The 21,066-nt window shown below is 42.0% G+C and overlaps 1 protein-coding gene across 1 annotated transcript in view; it reads left to right on the plus strand.

The window, feature by feature from the left end:
- ACTR2 (actin related protein 2) overlaps positions 1–5,237 on the plus strand; it is a 37,668-nt gene extending 32,431 nt beyond the window's left edge. Inside the window, exons 8-9 of the mRNA NM_001102213.1 lie at positions 110–242; positions 3,571–5,237. Of these exons, the coding sequence (NP_001095683.1) occupies positions 110–242; positions 3,571–3,741 (304 nt within the window). The 3' untranslated portion in view covers positions 3,742–5,237. The remainder of the gene's footprint in view (positions 1–109; positions 243–3,570) is intronic.
- Positions 5,238–21,066: the final 15,829 nt, after the last annotated feature.

Genomic DNA, 21,066 nt, shown 5'->3' on the forward strand with positions numbered 1-21,066 from the left:
TTTTATTTAATTCTCCCAGCAACCTGAGGCTAATGTAAATAAAAGCAACTCTTGAAATACTGTTTTCCTAATCTGAAACCCCTAATGAATACCTGTTGTGTCTTCCTAGATCTGAGTTCTATAAGCACATTGTGCTTTCTGGAGGGTCTACTATGTACCCTGGTCTGCCATCCCGGTTGGAACGAGAGCTTAAACAGCTTTACTTAGAACGAGTATTGAAGGGTGATGTGGAAAAACTTTCTGTAAGTATCAGTCAGTACTCCAACTGTTAGCATCCTGTTAAAACCCTGTGAAATAGCTTGTGAATCTTGACAACCACCAGAGGGAGCAAGAAGTCTTCTAAACAAACGTCTACTGCAGCCCAGTGCAGCCTTGAAGAGTAGAGGTGGTTCAAGATGAGCTTTGTCCCAGCGTCCTAGTGCCAGCTGGCCTTTCTACTCAGTGAGCTGAGGCAGCCGGGTCCAGTGACACCTGTCGGTTCATCTGTAACCAGTAGCCTGAAGAACCTGCGGTACTGTGAAGGAAGGCTGTTGGGTTGTTTTTTTTTTAACTACGTCATCAACATTCGGTGCTACTCTTAGACTGTTTCGTATTTCTGATTTAAAATTATTTTCTGGCTGTTTCTTGCGTATGTCTTTTATCTCCCCAATCAGGTAGTCTCCAGTTCTTTTGCATTCGTGTCAACAATCATAGCTCTTAAAACAGACTTTAGATAGTTGTTGATACATAGAGTGGAAAGAAGTTTTTAAACCAGGGTGTAACAGTTGATGGTTATTTGACATTGATTTTTCTCTACAAACCCTGGAATGTGTGAAGTACACTATCTGTACATACTACGTGCTCAGCTAGGAGTCATCTAATTCTAAGTTAATCTCTGAGGTTCACATGTACACCCGTGGTGGATTCATGTCAATGTAAGGCAAAACCACTACAATATTGTAAAGTAATTAGCCTCCAATTAAAATAAATAAATGTATATTTAAAAAAAGAAAAGCAGTTTAAAACATTTTAATTTTGTTTAAAAAAAACCTCTGAGGTTCATCTCACCAACTTTGGTCAGTTGTTTTAGATAATGAGATTACATCATACAGAGGGCTTTATATATTGGAGACACTATATTAGGACTTCCCTGATGCCTCAGACGGCAAAGTGTCTGTCTACAATACATCTTTCATTTGTGACTCAATTTATTGAAATTAAATTCTGTATGGACTCATACATTAAACCGATTAAAAGACTTAAAGGAGGCACGTTGTTGAAGTACTTCACTCGTCTGTCTGATGTTATTGAGTTATACATATAATTTAAAATCAGTCTTAGATGATTATTTAGCAAGTACTACTTGAACTCCTTCTATGTGCCAAACACTTGTCTGGGCAAAACAGTGGCGAACAAAACAAAATCTCTACTTTTAGTCTATGAATAATACTTTGGTTAGTAATAAGCACTATGAGGAAAAGTCAGGTTAGGGGCTCGAAAGTGGTAGTGATGAGGGGAGATGGTGTGCTCCTTCAGGTAGAGTGATCAGAGAAGGAGCCCAATGAGATAACTTTTGAACAAAGGCCGAAGGGAACGAGGAGCCTGACTCTGTGGGGAAGAATCTTCCAGGCAGTAACAGTCCTGAGTTACGGGGAGTGTGTAGGAGTGGCTGGAGCAGAGTAAGCAAGGGAGGGGACTAGGAGGTGAGCACAGAAAGGCAGTCAGGAGACTTCCGTGGTGTGGAGTTAAGACTCCACACTTCCACCGCAGGGGGTATGGGTTCGATCCCTGGTGGGGGAACTAATCCCACATGCCACATGGTACAACCAAAAAAAGAGGAAGGTAGTCAGGACGCAAGTCTTGTTCAGCCATGGTAAAGATTTTGGCTTTCCTTCTATTGAGATAGAGTCTTGGGAGGAACTTGAGCAGAGAAAGTAGTATCTGATTTGTTTAAAGGATTATTAAGTCTGATGTGGTGAGTACATGCTTGAGGAAAGGGAGGAAGAAAGGTGACCGTCGCAGGATGGGTTAGGAGGCTCTCAGAGGAGGGAGGAGCTGATGGATGTTTGTAAAATAAATGAGGAGGTGTGAAGTGGTGTCTTAGAGAGTGGAAGAGAGAAGAGAAATGTCATGGGGTTGCTGAGCATCTCTGAGGGGCTCAGTTGAGGTAAAGCTTAAAGTGGATGTTGAGTTTTTCTCACCCCACGCTCAGTTACTTGAGGGCAGGGGCAGAGCAGAGAGTTGATCACCTGAAATGGCATTCTGCCAAGCAAGGCAGAGAAGGACAGGGTCACTGAGGATGGTGTCAGGGCATGGTGGAGAGAGTGCGCCCACGCGCCACCGAGCAGGTCTGAGGAGAATTCCTCCGCATGAGGCTCTGTAGACACCATGGGCCCAGAGAGTGGTGGCTGGAATGGTCCAGAAGGGCGAGTTTCTGAGGGTCTCTGGAATGGCAGTAGTGAGAAACAGCAGCCCATTGCAACAGCTGCAGAGGCAGCGGTGTCCTCAAGGGTCAGCCAGGTTTCCCCAGGAGCAGGGTGGCCAGAGCACAGCCCAGGCCAGACCTGGCTGTTTGATAAATGGAGTTTTTGGGAACCTGGCCAAGCGGACTCCTTTGTCACCTAATATGTTACCTGTTGTCACACACTGTCTCTGGCTGCCTTTAGCTATTGCCAGAGTAGACCCCACAGAGCTTCAAGTATTTATCCTCTGATCCCTGTAGAAAAAGTTTGCAGACCCCTGCCTAAGAGTGAAAAAGTAACTAGAACAGTTAGAACAGTAGGTTAGCCTCAGAATTAATCAGTAAACAGGTTTTTTCTATTTCATATATTATGACAGATCCTACAGTTCATGTATGTGACATAAAGACAGTTAAGATGACAGCTATTTTGAGTATTTTTGCATGATTTGTGACTTTGTAAATAAAACTGCTACTTCATTTTAAGGTTTCTCTTGCATGTGTTGACTTACCATACAGAAGGAGGTCTCTCCTTGATGGCTACAGAGTGTAAAGCTTTTCCTGCTTGTCTTTAATTTTGTTTACTGTGTTCATTTTTTCCAACATCCTCATAATTTATCTTGACCATATTTGGCCTTGTTTATTCAAATATTCGTTTGAATTTGAAACAATAGAAAGTGAGCTTTGCTTATAAGAACTTAAATCTTTGTTGCCTGGGACTACGATCATAAGAGCATAAGACCTTGAAGGAAGTAAAAGTCCTCTTATCCCAACTCTTCACTTGATAGCTGGCTGGATGACTTGCCCATCAGTGAAACACCTGACACAGCCAGGACTCCGGTACTTGGGCTTTTAGTAGGGTGACCGTGGAATTCATTGTTCATATCAAGATGCTTTTGAGAGTGACACGGGGTGCAGTTAACACTGGGGCCACAGGTGTAAGTAGGGAGCGTTCTAAACACACTGGGATGGATTTGCGATCTCCTGTGAGTGGGGCAAGTTACACAAGGTCTCTCTCTCCTTCACATGTATACATCACAGGAGCTTTGTGAGAATTTAAGCAAAAGTCATTTTCATAAGACAGAAAACACCATGCACGTGTGACATTTTACTATCTCCTCTTTCTCCTGTAGAAATTCAAGATCCGCATTGAAGACCCGCCCCGCAGGAAGCACATGGTTTTCCTGGGAGGTGCAGTTCTAGCGGACATCATGAAGGACAAAGACAACTTCTGGATGACCCGACAGGAATACCAAGAAAAGGGTGTTCGTGTGCTGGAGAAACTCGGGGTGACGGTTCGATAAACTGTGAAGCTGGTTCCCATCACGCCCTAACGTGCTTTCTTTTTTTCCATTACTGCCAGTCTTTGAACTCATTCAACTCCAGGACCTGGAAGAGGCCTGTCTGTCTGTGCCCCTTGACTGGAAAGGTCAGGTTTTATTCTGGTGTCTTGCGGAAGTTGTGTTAAGTTTGTGTTAATGTGGGTAAATCTGACTGTTTAATTCTACCACTTCCCTGTGAACACAGGGAGAGGGCAAGGGTCCTGTCTGCTGCTTTGTTTCTTCTAAGTAGGCATTTAGATCATTCCTGTAGGCTTCCTATTTTCACTTTACTGCTCTAATGCTGCTAGTTTTAGTCTTTAGCACACTAGGTGGTATGCCTTTATTAGCATAAGAAAAACCTAACAGCATTTACATATTACTGGGGTGGGGGTGGTCAGGACTGGGTGGGCGGCTGCTGAGCCCTTTGTGGAGTTTCCTCTGTAGTGTGGTGCTTTCTACAGTTACTGCTGCAGCTTTAAGTACCTTAAAGCTTTTGGTGTTAACATTTTAGGGAAATGGTAGGCTCAGAACTAAACTGTTAGGGTGGGTTTTTGCGTGGAGGACAGGGGTAGTCTTTTGATATTCATTTTTTGATTTTTGAGCTTTTCTGCTCTAGGGTACGGGAGATGAACTTTATTTACAATACTTTGATTTGGCAGGTTTTCTTCTACTTTTGGTCTGCCTGGAACTGTTTCCATATGATGTAAAAAGCAGGTGTAGTGTCCCATTATTATGTGGTTTGGGGATTTTTCATTTGTTTTTTAAAATTAACCATGTCAGCTGGGATTAGACTCCCTAGAATCTATCAGTGGAAAAGTAACATTGAAAAAATGCTTTTGGAAATTCAAATTTCAGACAAAAAGTGCTTAAGAGCTGGTATTTTTTCTAAGTGCTTCTATTTATACCAGAAGCATTAAAGTAACCCAGTGCCAAGTACCATTCTTGAAAAATTCTTTTATATAACCGACCAGTGCTTATTTAATAAAAACAAGTAGATACATATAAATAATTACTGGCAGTAGGTTATAATTATTGGGTTAAAAATAACATTGAAATATGGGACTTTCTGCCAGTTGGGTAATTTTCACTAATTTTCTTTTGTTGTTGGTATGTTTTGATTTAAAACCTGAAAGTGGAGTAAAATATGACTATTTAAAATGTTGGCCCCCCAAAAATCAAGATTTAAATATGTACTTGTACTGAAAAAACTAATCATAACTACTAAATCTTAGCCATCTTAGGCTTGAAAGAAAAGTTGGTATTTTGTAAATGTTTGCAGACTTTCTGTCAGAAAATCATATTTATGAATCTTGTCGGTATTGCTTGGTATATGAAAAAAAATATCAAATAGTACCCAGACTTGAATTCCTTCTAAATTGAAAAATAAAGTTATAAGAGATTGTATCACTTCTGTTAATATTATGTATTTTTTTGTCTCTTTTACCTCAATTTGAACAAATAAAAGAAGTTTGCCTGCATGCTGGACATGCTTCAGTACACGTGAATAAGCCTGTGAATAATGTCTGTAAGATTTTAGGGATGTGGGTGTCAGAGTTGCGCTGAAATTCTAAAATGTTCCTAAATTATGTACTTACCAATCCCCCTAGACTTTTGAATACTGAGTTGTTAAAGGACATCAATGCAGAACTAGTATCTACCAGTTGTTTATTTCAGGTAAATGGATTGACTCCTGACCTTTGATCATCATTTTAAAATATGGAGATAGAAAACAACAAAGAATGGAATAGACTCTTAAATAAAACAGTGAAGACATTTGTCCCTTGAATGTAGAATTTGGTTTTAATTTTGTAATTTTGCTATCAAACATGACCGTTAAAATATTAATATATAGAGAGTGTAATTTTTTAATTACATTTTTAAATTTTCCTATTCTAAGGTGAAATAATGCATTTAGTATAGTGATTTGCGGGTGGGGTAGGGAAATATCATTAATTGGAGTTGTCAGGTATGAGCCCTTCAGAAATGAAAATGTTTTCTTTTTTAAAAGAGATGTGATTGATAGCTCTTGGAAACCATTGTCACTTAAATTCCCAATGATGTTTAAAATTCTTTTCTTTTAAAATTAGAATTGCCAGTGCCTTGACCTTCGAGAAGGGTTTCTTAGAAATAAGTCCTACATTTGAACTTTTTTCCTTAAAATGGTATTGGATGTTAACTTTTACACAGTTCTGAGCACTGTCAACAATATCTGGAAAGTATTTTGAGAGATCAATGGAAAGTCAAACATCCTGATTTTAACATAAATACACTTCTTTTTGATTGAGGGAAAAAATCAGGTTTTTCAAAGTACATTTGAATTTTGTCTTTGTTTTTCCTCTCGATAGTATTTCTCTTTGGTTTCATTTTCTTATTTTTATTCATATTTTCATTTTTGCTAACACAGGACAGATTGACAACTTTATGCTAGTTGTTAGGCCAAGTTCAGTTCACTGTCAAATTATTTGACAAAAAAGAACTTACCTTTTGAAATGATTTTAAATGCATAAGAAAAAAATAGAATAAGAGCAAGTCACAGCTAAAGCTCCATTAGAGACGTTTTTCCCTCTAGGAGACTGTTTTGTCTCCTGGAAGATTTAAGGAGGCTTTGTCAGTGTTAGAAATGCTTAAGAGACCTATATGAACATGCCTCTTCTCATGCAGACTTTTAGGCATGTTGTTTTTAACAAAACAGCTAAAGACAGATGAAAATGTATTAAGCCAACCCTTTCTTACTTTTATACTAGCCTTTGAGGAGTACATGCAGGTGTTCTTGTTTCTCCTTCTCCATGAACTTGAATGCTAGAACCTCATGGCTCCCCTTCACTGCCAGAATTCCCAGGACATCCTCTGGTGTCTCCCATGCAGTCTCTTCCTGGTCACTTAAATTGTCATGTGACCTCTCTCTCCGTGTTACAGAGGAAGAAAGTCTCAGGCCCTGTATTAGGTGTCATTGTGGATACAATGAATGTCTTGGTGCTCTTCACAGTTTTTTTTCCACCCACAAACTTTGTATAATTGAGTGTGGTGATTACTGCTAATTTTAGAACTTTTAAGGAGGGTACCCAACTAAAAGTGAACTAGAAACTCAAGGATTGATTTTATCTCAATATTTAACATGCTGTCTAACCTTGGACTTGTCCAACCACCCACAGTACCTGGGGTATTTGTAGGATCACTTTTTTCCTCCAGTTAAAATTTCTTGAACTATTAGAAGATTGAAAATGCTACATCCAAGGTAAGTGGAGGAGGTGGGAGAAGGACCTGGGAAAGTGTTAAGTAGTTCAGTTCAGTCGCTCAGTCATGTCCGACTCTTTGCGACCCCATGAATCGCAGCACGCCAGGCCTCCCTGTCCATCACCATCTCCCGGAGTTCACTCAAACTCACGTCCATTGAGTTGGTGATGCCATCCAGCCATCTCATCCTCTGTCGTCCCCCTTTCCTCCTGCCCCCAATCCCTCCCAGCATCAGAGTCTTTTCCAGTGAGTCAACTCTTTGCATGAGGTGGCCAAAGTACTGGAGTTTGAGGTTTTAGCATCATTCCTTCCAAAGAACACCCAGGGCTGATCTCCTTTAGAATGGACTGGTTGGATCTCCTTGCAGTCCGAGGGACTCTCAAGAGTCTTCTCCAACACCACAGTTCAAAAGCATCAATTCTTCGGCGCTCAGCTTTCTTCACAGTCCAACTCTCGCATCCATACATGACCACAGGAAAAACCATAGCCTTGACTAGATGGACCTTTGTTGGCAAAGTAACGTCTGTGCTTTTCAATATGCTATCTAGGTTGTAAAGGCCAAATTACGGGCTTTTTAACCCCACCATATTGCAGTAACTTTAGCTATAGAATGAAAGTAGAATTGGGATGTAAATAAGGAAGCTCTTAGTTAGCATCAGCAGGGAATTGGTTCCAGGACACTACCCACGTGTCCCCCCAAGGCTGCCAGAGCCCCTTATATAAAATGGCATGGTATTTATGTGTAACCTACGTACATCCTCCTGTGTTCTGTAAATCATTCCTAGATTTTGTCTGATAATATAATGTGAAGGCTGGGTAAACAGTTGCTAGGCATGCAGCAAACTCAAGTTTTGCTTGTTGGATTTTTCTGGAATTTTTTTTCCTGAATACTTTCAATCTGCAGTTGATTGAATCCTCAGATGTGGAACCCGTTTTTTAGAGGGCCAAATGTAAGTTCCAGTGATTTTTTTTTCACATTAAACTTAACGTTTTAAAAGCATCCTTAAGCATCTTGCTCTTTGTTGGTTAAATAACATACAAAGTTAAGGAAAAAGAAGATACTATATTTTCGTTTAAATCATCTTCACTGTAGCAATGACAAAAAAATAAATCTTATGCCTGCTGTATCTCAATTTCTGTTATGTGCAGATGTGAAATATTTTAACTGGCTAAAGTGAAAGTGTTAGTCACTCAGTCCGACTCTGTGACCTGTGGACTGTAGCCTGTGAGGCTCCTCTGTCTATGAAATTCTCAAGGCAAGAGTACAGGAGTGCCATTCAGAAATCTTCCTGACCCAGGGATCAAACCCTGGTCTGCATTACAGGCAGATTCTTTACCATCTGAGCCACTAGGGAAGCCCCATCTAACTGTAGAGGGAATCCAAATCCTCTTTCTCTTCCCTTGGGCAGAACAGAGTTTCTGGCCTGTCTTTCTCATACCTACACTCAACTCCTACCCACTAGAGGAAAAGGGAAAGACTGGAAAGGACTCTGCAAATAATTTCCCTTGAAATAGATGAATTAGAGAGTATTTTAACAAGGCTTGCATGAACTAGAAAGGTTTGGGATGTGCAGAAACCAATCACAAGGATAAGGTACAGTTTTCAAGGCTAAGGTAGACCCCTGAGAACACTACTTTTTGCCATTAATATCAAGTTGTGCTTTTACCTGTTGAATGCTTTTTTTGTTGTTTAAGATGAGTAAAAAGGAAACTAGTCAGCTGCTTTGTACTTCCTTGAACAGAGGTTTGAAACAGGGCCCCAGCTCTCAAGAGTAAGAACTCCATGCATAAAAAAGTAATCACAAATATTCAAATGTAAAGGTATTAATACCAACTAAAGGTTGACATTTTAATTTGATCTTTTTTGTTAAATGAGTACCTTGATGTACAGGGGTGGTTGGAATTTTTATTATAGGTCTATCCTGCACAAGAAAATTTCCTGTCTATGGGAAATAAAATCAAAGGATTTCCTGAGTGAGAATTAGTTCTATTAACTTTTTATGTTTTCCTATTTCATGCCATCTTAGTGTTTGAAGTGTAAGAAATTTGGGCCTTCCTTTGCAGCTATGTGGATATCATATGATATCACTTATATGTAGAATCTTTTTTAAAAAAGATACAAGCGAACTTATTCACAAAACAGACTCACAGACTCTGAGGACAGCTTAGGGTTACAGGGGATGGGGAAAGTGGGAGGAAGCAGGCTAGATTGAGAATTTGAGATTGACAAATACATACTGCTATGTTTAAAATAGATAACCAACGAGGAACTACTGGATTGCACAGGGACGGCTGCTCAATATTCTGTATTAACCTAAATGGGAAAGCAATTTGAAATAGATAAGCTGTATATGTATAACTGAATTGCTTTATTGTATGTCTGAAACTAGTACAACACTGTTAATCAATTATACTCCAATATAAAATAAAAATTAAAAAAAATTTGGGGTCTTAACTGAGGTTCAAATATTGAAAATAAGTTGATAATACACATTTGACCCCTTAATATGAAATCTTTGATATACCTCCAAATGTGTGTGTGCTTGTATATGTTTTCTTAGATCTATCTACATGTGAAAGCATCTGGCATTAGTTAAATCTAATAACTATTGACAAGAAATATAGGTTTAGAACCTAAAACTATTGTCTAGGTACAATTCAAAGGATTTTAACCAGTGAGGGAAGCTGTTTTGCTTGTTTTTACCTAGCAGCTCAGGTGGAATTTAATGTTTAAGTGTCCTGTAGAAAATGAAGTAACTAGGGTGTATTTACCTAAAATTTTTAAATATTCAAATTATTTGCCCCTCTATATCTTTCTGAAGTCAGAATCACATAGAGTATTTAAAAGTGCAGGTTTCTGGGCCCCACTCTGACATACTAAATTTGACTCTGGGATTTAAGTATTTGCTGGTTTCCCAGCTATGCTGGTGGTTCTGAGCCCTGCCAAAGCTCTCTCTCCCCTGCTGTAGGATATTAACAGGATATTTAACTCCCCGGGGCCCACACCTGCATGCCCTTGTCCTCCTCTTCTGAAAAATTCTAGCGCTTTCCACAAACAGGTTTAGAAGTGAACAAGCCCTGGAAGCCAACTGCCCTCCATCCACTGCCCCAAACATCCTCAGTTTAGGTGGTGATAATATGTTTCGCTCAAAATGCAAATACTTCTGGGCTGGTTAAAGCACATTTACACATTTGTGAGAGCTAAAAGGGAGTCCAGTAACTCAAACAGATGCCTGATGAAGATTAGCAGCTCTTTGTGATTTAAGTGGAGGGAAGGTCTGTAAGTTTGGCCTGAGTCTATTGGGGAAAGCAGGCAGGCTTCTGAGAAGTCACGAGGGCAAGCTTGCTTTCCTGGAGCCTAGGTAGACAGATGCGACTTGGGTGCTGGAAGTGGTCAAATATCCAGTGCTTATTCCAAAATTACTGTTTTTAGAGATGGTTTCTCCTTGGCTTCTGACTTGCGTGGTTCCCAGCTCCCTGAACTCAAGTTAGTACAGCAGCTCTATGGATTGAAATGATTTGCAGTCCAGTCAAGGAGCCCACCTACCACAGACTTCGTTTTACTCTGAAGAAGAAATCTGTTTCAAGTTCTATGCAACTAACATACAAGGGAAGGTGGAGGCAATGTGGAGACCAGCTGCACAGTCCCTGGAATTCTCCAGGCCAGAATACTGGAGTGGGGAGCCTATCCCTTCTCCAGAGGATCTTCCCAACCCAGGAATCAAACCAGGGTCTCCTGCATTGCAGGCCAATTCTTCACCAACCTGAGCTACCCAGGGAAGCCCTATATATAGTTGTTTCGGGTTTTGATTTTCTTTTTCGAATGTAAGCTCAGTTTGTTACATAATTAGGAAGTTTGTGAAATTTTAATATGTTAATTGACAGCTACTAGAGAGAGAAACAAAAACTTAATCTTGCATTTGCTGTTTTTGGTGAGAACAGTTTTAGCCAGAGATTTGAATGGAGAGGAGACAGGAGGCTGTGTAGCTACTCTGTATCAGAATTAAGTAACCAGCTGCAGGTGAGTACCATGCACCAGAGAAACAAGCAACCAGCTGCAGGTGAGCGGGTGGTTAGTTTTAAGCGCAGGAACCGTCTTAGGAGTTTGGTGGACCCTCTGGGTGAATAGGAAGTGACTTATCTTCTGAACCTAATTCTTACATTGCCCATATTGGTAAGATTTAGCCTTTTCTGTGGATGGAGAGTGTGTGGTTGATGCTGGATGCATTTTCTTGTTTGCCTGCCTATCTCATTCCTACTGTTTTCACCATGATAGGTTCTCTTAAATTTAACATTTCACCCAAGAGCATACAGCAAGTATTGTTCAACCTTTTAAGCACCACGTCTGATAATACAGTTAGCTAAAAATGCATATCAGATGTTTAGAAGCCTTGTTTGTTCTCAGTGTTGGCCCAAAGGTTGTCCAAAAGTGGAAGTGTTGTTTATAAATGTCCAATAGTTATTTTAATGACTGCTATCAGTATATTTTCTTGGGACGTAAAAACTGATTGCAAAATTAAAAGGTTCCCCAAAGCAGAGTGCTTGCTGTTCACAATGTGGATTTGCTATTTGCCTTTTCTTGAACACAAGTGGAGGTGGTGCTTGGAAAACAGTCTTACGACTTTATGCTGCTATTTTAAAATGGTGTGACAATTTCATGGTTGTCTTTTTTTAAGTTTTGAATAAGTCTATTCTCAGAAAAGAGTTGGCTGAAAATTATCTTTCTTTTCCATTTTATATATGTAGCATCCTTAGGCCTTAAACATGTTTCTGTTCATCCCATTCAAAAGAAGCCAAGATTTGTAGTGTCAGCCAGTGGAACTCTGCAAGGTCTTTTAAAAAAAATAAGAAAGTCTTCCTTGAGCATTCTAAATGAAAGTTCTGTTTTGTTGCATTTGTGGGTCTTTTGAACAAATATATGACAGGAAAGATTTATGTAATGAAATTCCCATGTGTTTAGTGTCTAGAGAGGCTTAGATTTATGGCCCTCCCTCCCCCATGTCTGCCATCAAATCATTGAGACTGGAAAACTTTTGAATACGGTCCCGATCACAAAAAAAACCTTTGCTGTTCCCACATTCTATGAAGTGACACCTTAAACTCTTAGAACTCAAGCTTTGTTAACTGCCAAACGAAACCAAGTGCTGCTTCACTAGCTGATTGTTTTCAAAAGCTGGGGCCTTTCCCCATTCAATTTTAGTACAGTAATTACTTCCAAGAATATATCCTGTTTTCTTCAGGCTCGCAGCTTGTCTGCTGGAACAATTAGTTGTGAAGCAGACAGGGAAAGAGTTACATCTGCAAAAGGTAGGACAGGGTTAGGAGGTGAAGAGGAGATAAGCCCCTCGTTTGTTTTTTTATTTTTTTGCAAAACCAATACAATATTGTAAAGTTAAAAAAAAAAAGCCCCTCATTTTAACTCACAGCCGCCCACCCTGCAAGGAGAGGGCTGGCCAAGAACATCCATGCTGATTTACGAGGAGAAATGAGGAAACCTTTTACCCCAGATCTCCTGGATTTGTGACAGTGTCAGTGTAAAATGATTCCATTCAGACCAAGACAGAATTCCAAGTCTCCGAGGTGTTCCTTCCCCACACCTCCACTCTTCCTCTCCTAGCCTTTCTGGCAGACATTCAGGCTGGTGCTTCTCAAACTTTTGGGTGCCTGAGAACCTCTTGGGGAGCTAATGATGGCACAGATACCTGGCCCTCCTTCCAGAAATTGAGGTGACCCTCTCCAGAAGGGAACATTTGCTCTGAATCAGAAACCTGGGAAGTTTTGTTCAGAATTAAGCTACACCCTCAATGATAAAAATCTGGGCATTTTTCCTCTGAAAGCTTTCATTTAATCGAGAGTTTTCCAACAGAATGAAGATAAGGGCTGTCCAGTCTAGAACTTTGCCAACAGGGACTCTTGGATTCCTGATTAATCTCTGTCTTTTCTCCTCTCCCTACTATATGCCTTGAGAAACCCAGCTTCCTTTATTATTATATCTTAATTTTACTTACAAAGGAAAGCGTTGCCAGTCTCATCTGTTTCAAATGCCATTTGTTTGAAATTCCTTTTGGAAAAGGATCATGGTTTGCAGCCTTTCAGAGAACAAGAATACATCTTTAAAATTTTGGGGCCACTGGGCAGTATGCAAGATTTTAGTTCCCCTACCAGGGATTGAACCTCTGCCCCCTGCATTGGAAGCATGGAGTCTTAGCCACTGGACCACCAGGGAAGTCTCTAAGAATGTATCTCTAAGAATGTATCTTACGTAAGTGTCCTTTGAACTTTTAAAGTTCTTTGGCTTTCTGTAAGCTGAGCCAACAGGGGTCTTCAGGCCCTACATTCGTTAATGGAGTCACACAGCAAGCATTAGCAACAAGGATGAAGTGGCGACACAAAGCTGTAATGGTCATCACCCATCACCCTTTCCTCAGCGCACACTAGGATCCAGGTGCGGTCCCTCAGGCACTTTACCAGCATTCTCTTGTAATTTAAGTCAGATTTATTACCTTCACTTTGCAGATAGGAAAACATGTAACAGATACAGTCACCGGAACAGGAGCTCAGAGCTAAGAAACTCGAGCATCTCTCTGACTGCACGACCTTGGCTTCAACACCACCCTGCAGCAGTTCGGCGTGATGGTCATTAAGTCAGCCTGTCTCTCCAAGCCTTGATGACCCCACCCCTCGGAGACCTTGGGAAAAAGCACTTGTCTCTTGTGTGCCTTTATTTAACCCAGGCCGATGAGTAAAGTGCCCCAGCCCGGATGGGGTGGTTGACATCCAAAGTGCCATTTAAAAAGCGCTTTGATATGAAGTGCTCCGTAAGAACTTGTTCTTCTGTTTATAGCAAACCATTCCCATGAAGAAAATTAAGTGGAGACTGGGAGTGAACAAGTGAGTGAGCGGTCGGCTGGGCAAAGGCATTTAGATCCGGAGGGGCTTGTCACACACACTTTGAGGATTTATCAAGCTCAAACTTTTTTGTGGGGCCGTGGGAAGGGGGGAGTCGTTGCCTAGCAGGTGTTCATTCTGGCCCTGAATTTAGATCAGAACTTGACAAATTCATCCATGGAGTTTTCAAAATCTCCACTCCCAACAGGAAGGCAAGAAATGGAAAGAATGTCAGTCAGTATGGTTGGCAGTGGCCCCTGGAATCCAAATGGCCCTCGAAAAGAACACTTGGGGAGGAGAAACATTTGAATCACTTAAATCTGCTGAGAAATTGCCCTGTGTGGAATGCTCGGGAGCGTGACGAGTGCATGAGCAAGCTCTCAGGGTGACTGTCACCCATGGGGGAACGACCTAATGGGAGGCCAGCCGTCTGTGGAGGCTAAACCATAGAAGAGATGTTGCCTTCTGGAGACCGTGACTCTGCTCCCATTCAGGGCTGCTGTGTGTCACTTAAAGTTGATTGCTCCCTGCATTCAAGGATGTCTCCCAGAGATCTCGGCAGTGCTGGTTAAGATGGCCATTACTGTTTTCAACCCCCTTTGGCCAAGAGCAGAGGGAGGAGTCTGGCTCTTGATCTCTCTCGCTGCTGCAGGAAGCCTGCAGGAGGACGTGATTAGTGGTTAGCCTATCTCTAAAAGCCCTGGGGAGCCAGGGGTAGGAAGGAAGGAAGGAAGTTGTGTAGGATAAACAAAACAAAGCAAAACCAAAAAAAGCTGCAGGCAGAGTATTTCAGATGTGCAAGGATCTGTAATTCACATACTCATGGGACAGTTGAGGGTTAGGACCTGGGTTAAATGTTTTCATATGAAATGGAAATACCAGGAAAAAAGCAATGGAGAGGGTGGAGGGCCTGGCTTGGTTTAAAGAGGTCCTGGAAACAGATTCCTCTTATGCTTCTGAATCTTTAGATGCATCAAGTCCTATACAAAAATTGTTTAAAAGTGTATCTAGCAGATTTCACCACAAGGCCGTGTATATTGCTGGTCTGCCTTCAGTTTTCCATGACAGGATGAAATACACATTTGATTTAGTTGAAAATAACTGATCACTTTTTTAAAAAACTATGGTTTAAAAGAAGTGAATATATGAATAAAAAGTATGAAATGATCTCTCGAGTGCTCATCAAAACCCATTCCAAATGAAGGAGTCTCCAGCAGAAACTATTTTAGAGGAAGGGGACTGTTGCCTGGTGACCTTCACAATTCAGTACTTTTCTAATCAAAGATTCTTCAGGATTAATGCTGTGAGCAACACCTCAGAGATGTGGTTTTTTTGACATCTTAATGTTGAAAGATTTGGATAGAACCAAATAAACACCTTTAAAAAGTAGGAGTGGTGGGTATTTTAATAGGCTACTAAATTATCTCAATATAAAGGGTGCCAAGGATTATTAAGCCAAATGGTATGTTGCAATTGCAAATATCAGCCTAGTGCAGCTGTTCTGGTGAGAGGCTTGAGGGCCAGCTCGCATGGGAGCCAAAGCTTTTGCAAGTTTTGTACATGTATATGTGTTGAATTAATTTGAAGATCTGTCAAGTTGAACTTGACAGTGAACCAAAACAAGAAAACAACCAAAATCAACTCATGACAATGTTTGTTTCTGTTTGTGCAATATAAGCACATTTGAAAGTTCCTATGTACTGACTGCAGGAAACATTGTTTTTTCCTCACTGGATAGCATTCTTTTACTCTGTGTTAGTTACAGTCATTTAATCGTAAAGTTTGCATGTAAGTCTCATTGTTGAAAACCCTCGAGCAGCATCTCCTAAATCAAACAGTGGAGGACATGAAGAAACTTCCCAAGGCATTCAAGAGAACTTGAAAGGAACTACGTGTCTGCAGGTGTCATCCTTTCTTCCCTTTTTAAGTAGCCCTCAAAACAGGTCTGAAGCCAGTGACATTTAAATTCACTTGTATTTGCATGAAAGTCGCTGAGTATTGAATTGGAAGAAGTCAAGTGTTCTGCAAGGGCTCTAACCTGGGTGAGAGACAGCCTAGGGTATTTCCCTAAGGGTATTTGGTGAAACCCAAGTCCCCACAAGATACCTTACGGCCCAGGTGTTCTGTGTGGTCCAGCGAGTTAGGGCATCACTGGCTGAGCCTCCCTTGCAGCATATTAGAATCTCAGGGAAGTCTAACAGGAAGGAAACGGGGGTGGGGTGGGGGGGGTGGACTTTTATCTACCCAGTGCAAAGTACCTCTCATAATCATTGCCTCCCTCTCACCTCCGCTCTCATTAATACAATGCAAAGCGCATTCTGGAAAACCCTGGTCATAGCCAGTAGCACAGATACAGTAGCAATAGTCACTCAGTCGTGTCCTACTCTTTGTGACTCCATGGACTATGGCCTGCCGGGCTCCTCTGTCCATGAAATTCTCCAGGCAAGAATACTGGAGTGGGTTGCCATTTCCTTCTCCAAAGGCTCTTTCTGACCCAAAGCTCAAACCTGTGTCTCCTGCATTGCAGGCAGATTCTTTATCGACTGAGCCCCAGGGAAGCAGCACAGACACAGTAGTTGTGGCCAAATCCCACATTTCTGGGCCCCTTCTCATCTGGAAGCAACAGATTTCCAGGTGCTTGAAACAGTTATTGCTTCCAGTCTCCTCAAAAAGTTCACTTTAGAACTAAGATTTGAGGAGTTTCCAGATTTTATTGTTCATATTCAAAATAAGCCTTGGAATGCCAGAACAAGAGAGAGAAGGCAGTGACTGCAAAAGCAAGCACAGTAGACGAGAGCGCTTGAAGAAAGCCTAGCAGCTGGGCATTTTTCCTGGGTGGACTGTTGCCTCTTTGGTGCTGTATTTGGGGATGGTCATGATGCTTGTGGCCACCAAGCATCTATGGAAATCTCTTCCCATATTTAGCGGCTTTTCTACATTGTAAGTGCTGCCTCCTTGAGACAGAGGTCACTAATGCCTCCCAGCCTTTCTTGCAGGGAGGGTCTGTCTATCAGACACTCCTTCTTAGTAAGCAGACCCCAGAGGAATAGTTTTTTGCCCAGGGGGTTGGATGCAGCACAGGACTGCACCAGAGCAACTCAAGGCGTCTGGTCATAGATGTGGGCAGCAGAGGCTGTGTCTGGAAGGGGAGGTGGCATGTGTCCCCTTAGTAATTGAGAGAGCTCCCAAGTATCCCTTAGTAATTTGTTTTCTGCTTAAACCATCCAGGGCAGGTTATGTTGTTTGCGGTTAAGACCCTAACTAATATACGTATACACAGGCGTGCTCAGTTGTTCAGTCATGTCTGACTCTTTGTGACCCCAAGGGACTGTAGCCCACCAGGCTCCTCTGTCCATGGAATTTTCCAAGCAAAGGATACTGGAGTGGGTTGCCATTTCCTCCTCCAGGGAGTCTTCTGGACCCAGGGATTGAACCCACGTCTCCTGCATTGGCAGGTGGATTCCTTACCACTGAGCCACTTGAGAAGCCCATAGTATAGGTACTCCGTGCCCCAAATGGCCAGGATGCAATTCTTTTTTTTTTTTTTTTAATTTTATTTATTTATTTGGCTGCTCTGGGTCTTAGTTGTAGCATGTGGGATCTAGCTCCCTGACCAGGGATCAAACCTGGGCCCCCTGCACTGAGAGCTCAGAGTCTTAGCCACTGGACCACCAGGGAAGTCCCCAGGATGCAATTCTGTCTTATACTTTGCACTGAAGGACATGGAGGTATTTCCGAAACATTTAGTTCAGTAGGATAGAATGTGTTTATTCTTTCAAATGTCCGATACAAGAGCTCTGTGTACCATGCAGAGTAGAGGCTGGCTCAGAATTTGTCAAACTAAAGATGGCTTTCTATTTCAAGTGAGAGGCTCCACTCAGTCCTCCTCCATCTGGTAGAGTGAGCATCGGACTTAAGATTCTCATAGGAACGGAAGGTCAGAAGGAGAGCAGAGCGTGTACTCAGCTACGTCCTGCTGAGTTTGTTTTTTTCACCCTAGTAATACGGTGAGAGTAATAAAATCCCAAATAAATTTCCAGGAAATGTGGAGGAATTTATAAGTGAATGTAAAGTAAGACAAGTTCATAGTAGGGCTTTCCCCCTTTCCTAGAAAAGCTGTGAGTCGAGTGAGGAGGCAGATGGTGAAGGATCAGAATTTTATTTGTGTCACCTCTGAAATTAAGCAGAAGTATTAGCAACTAAGAACGCCACACTGCAAAATATTTTCCTTGATGTCAGGGGACTGTAGAATTATTTAATTAAATAAAACCAAAGATTCAAAATTCGTTCTCTACTATATAGGCTTAGCTCTCTGCTGGCTACCGTAAGAAATACTGTTGTTCAGTCACTAAGTTGTGTCTAACTCTTTGTGACCCCCATGGACTGTAGACACAGGCTCCTCTGTCCTCTATCTCTGGGGAGTTTGCTAAAATTCATGTCCTTTGCGTGCTATCTAGCCATCTCATCCTCTGCCGCTTCCTTCTCCTTTTGCCTTCAATCTTTCCCAGCATCAGGGTCTTTTCCAATGAGTCAGCTCTTCACATCAGGTGGCCAAAGTCTTGGAGCTTCCACATCAGTCCTTCCTTGAATATTCAGGGTTGATTTCCTTTAGGATTGACTGGTTAGATCTCCTTGCAATCCAAGGAACTCTCAAGAGTCTTCTCCAGCACCACAATTCAAAAGCTTTGTGGCAATATTTACTTTTTTCTGAACCATTTGAGAGGCATCGTGCCCTTTATCTCTTAATATCTCAGTGTGTATTTCCTAAGAACAGGATATTCTCTTACAGAGCCACTGTACAGCAATCAAACTCAAGAAATCTAACACTGTTACAGTAATTTTTTTCTCTTCTACACTCCATATACTTTGGCCACCTCATACAAATAGTTGACTCATTGGAAAAGACTCTGATGCTGGGAGGGATTGGGGGCAAGAGGAGAAGGGGATGACAGAGGATGAGATGGCTGGATGGCATCACTGACTCGATGGACTGAATCTGAGTGAACTCCGGGAGTTGGTGATGGACAGGGAGGCCTGGTGTGCTGTGATTCATGGGGTTGCAAAGAGTCGGACATGACTGAGCAACTGAACTGAACTGAACACTCCATATTTCAGTTTTATCAACTGGCCCAACAAACTTTCAGAACATGTCCCCCACCCCAGTGCAGAATCAAATCCCGCACCACCTACAGCATTTAGATGTCTTCTCCCTTGTTTCTTTACTCTGGAACCATTCCTCAGCTTTGACGTGGACATTGATATGTCTGAAGAACAGAAGCCAGTGATTTTCTATGATGTTCCTCAATTCAGGTTCATCAGATGTTTCCTTGTGACGAGGTTCAAGTTGTGTAACCTTGCCAAGTGACATAAGTCATTTTGGGTGATGTCTATCTGCTATGGTTCCTTTTGTTCACCTGATCAACGCGTGGGCAGGCTTCTCTATTGCAGAGTGACCGTTTTTGCCTTTTAACCAATAAGCAGTTTGTGGGGTGATATACCTTGTCTTCTAAGGGACTGGGACACTGCACTGATGGAGGAGGCTGCAGAGGGCAATTTTGAGAAGTGGCTTAAATTCTGACTGCCATTCGCTAGCCATGTGACCTTGGGCAAATCACCTAACCTTTCAGATCCACCTTTCCTCATCTGTAGAACGGAGTAAAAATATTTCCCTTCCAGTGTCATCAAGAAGATAAATACGTAAAGTGCTTGGTGCTCAGGAGGCCTTGCACAAACATTAGTGCACTTCTCATTTCCTACCTCCACCTTTTAAAGGTTACTGTAGAGCGGGTGGTTTGTTGATCCTATTCTTGTTTCCAGTGCTATGAAGGGACATCAAGGACCAGCAAGTCATACAGTGCTATGCCTAAGGCGAGAGGCAGGAAACACCTTGCAATAGAGGCCCGATGGGAAACGTTGGAGCTGTCTTTGAAATGCCAGGAGCAGGGAGTGGAAGGGAAAGGAAAATGAAGTCACTCAGTCATGTCTGACTCTTTGCAGCTCCAAGGACTGTAGTCTACCAGGCTCCTCCGTCCGTGGAATTTTCCAGGCAAGAGTACTGGAGTGGGTTGCCATTTCTTTATCCAGGGGATCTTCCCAACCCAGGGATTGAACCCAGGTCTCTAGCATTGCAGGCAGATGCTTTATCCTCTGAGTCACCAGGGAAGCCTCTAAAGCTAATATTGGTTCCCAAGTGAAGTGAAAGTCACTCAGTCATGTCCGACTCTTTGTGACCTCATGGACTGTATAGTCCATGGAATTCTCCAGGCCAGAATACTGGAGTGGGTAGTCTTTCTCTTTTCCAGGGGATCTTCTCAATCCAGGGATCCACTGCAGGGGGTGGAGGCAGCAACAAAACTGCTGTCTTGAGCTTGTGGTCACACTTGGCTGGAGAGGTGGCTGTCAGGAAAAGGGCCAATGGGACTCACGTTATGAGACTGACTTGGGCTCTAGGACTGCAGCTCAGCAACCTCAAGGACCCAAGGGTTCACTGCACACCCAGACCAGAATCTGTTCTGCCCCCACCCCAGCTGCATCCCCAGGAAAACCAACCTTCTCCTCTCAGCCTTCATTTCCTTATCTGTAGGATGAGGGGTTTGACCAGATCTGTTGCTCTCTGTCCAGGTTGGGTATTAGAACCAGGAGGGAAATTTTAAGAAAATGCCAGTTCCTGGGCCTATTCCTAGACCAATGAAATCAGAATCCAGACACATTGGAATTTTTCAAAAGTTCCCAGGTGATTCCGCTGTAAGCCAAATTTGAGAACCACAGGCCTCAATAATCTCACGTGTTCTTCCTTGCCTTCAGCATCTAGGAGTCATGAATGGAATATTCTGAGGAAGTGAATTTTCTGGTGAACTTAGAATTCATCACCGAAAATTCTTTCTTGTTTCTATTCCTTCTTTTGCAAATATTTCTAAAGTGGGTAAGTCTAACTAATTGTGAAGGTCCTTCTTACCTTGATGATTCTATGGCTACATGAGAAGGATATTCTGAAAAACTGGAGTTTTCTGGTTAACTTAGAATTGCACCAAAAATTTCTATTCATTTTTTAAAACTTTTCCGAAGTGTACAGTTTCCTGCCTAGGGAAGCAGGGACGATAACCTCCTGACATGAGGCTACTGCCTGCCCTTTCCCTAGCCAAGGCTGCTGCTGCTGCTGCTAAGTCGCTTCAGTCGTGTCTGACT

The sequence above is a fragment of the Bos taurus genome, chromosome 11 (assembly GCF_002263795.3).
Source record: "Bos taurus isolate L1 Dominette 01449 registration number 42190680 breed Hereford chromosome 11, ARS-UCD2.0, whole genome shotgun sequence".
Classification (NCBI taxonomy): Eukaryota; Metazoa; Chordata; class Mammalia; order Artiodactyla; family Bovidae; genus Bos; species Bos taurus.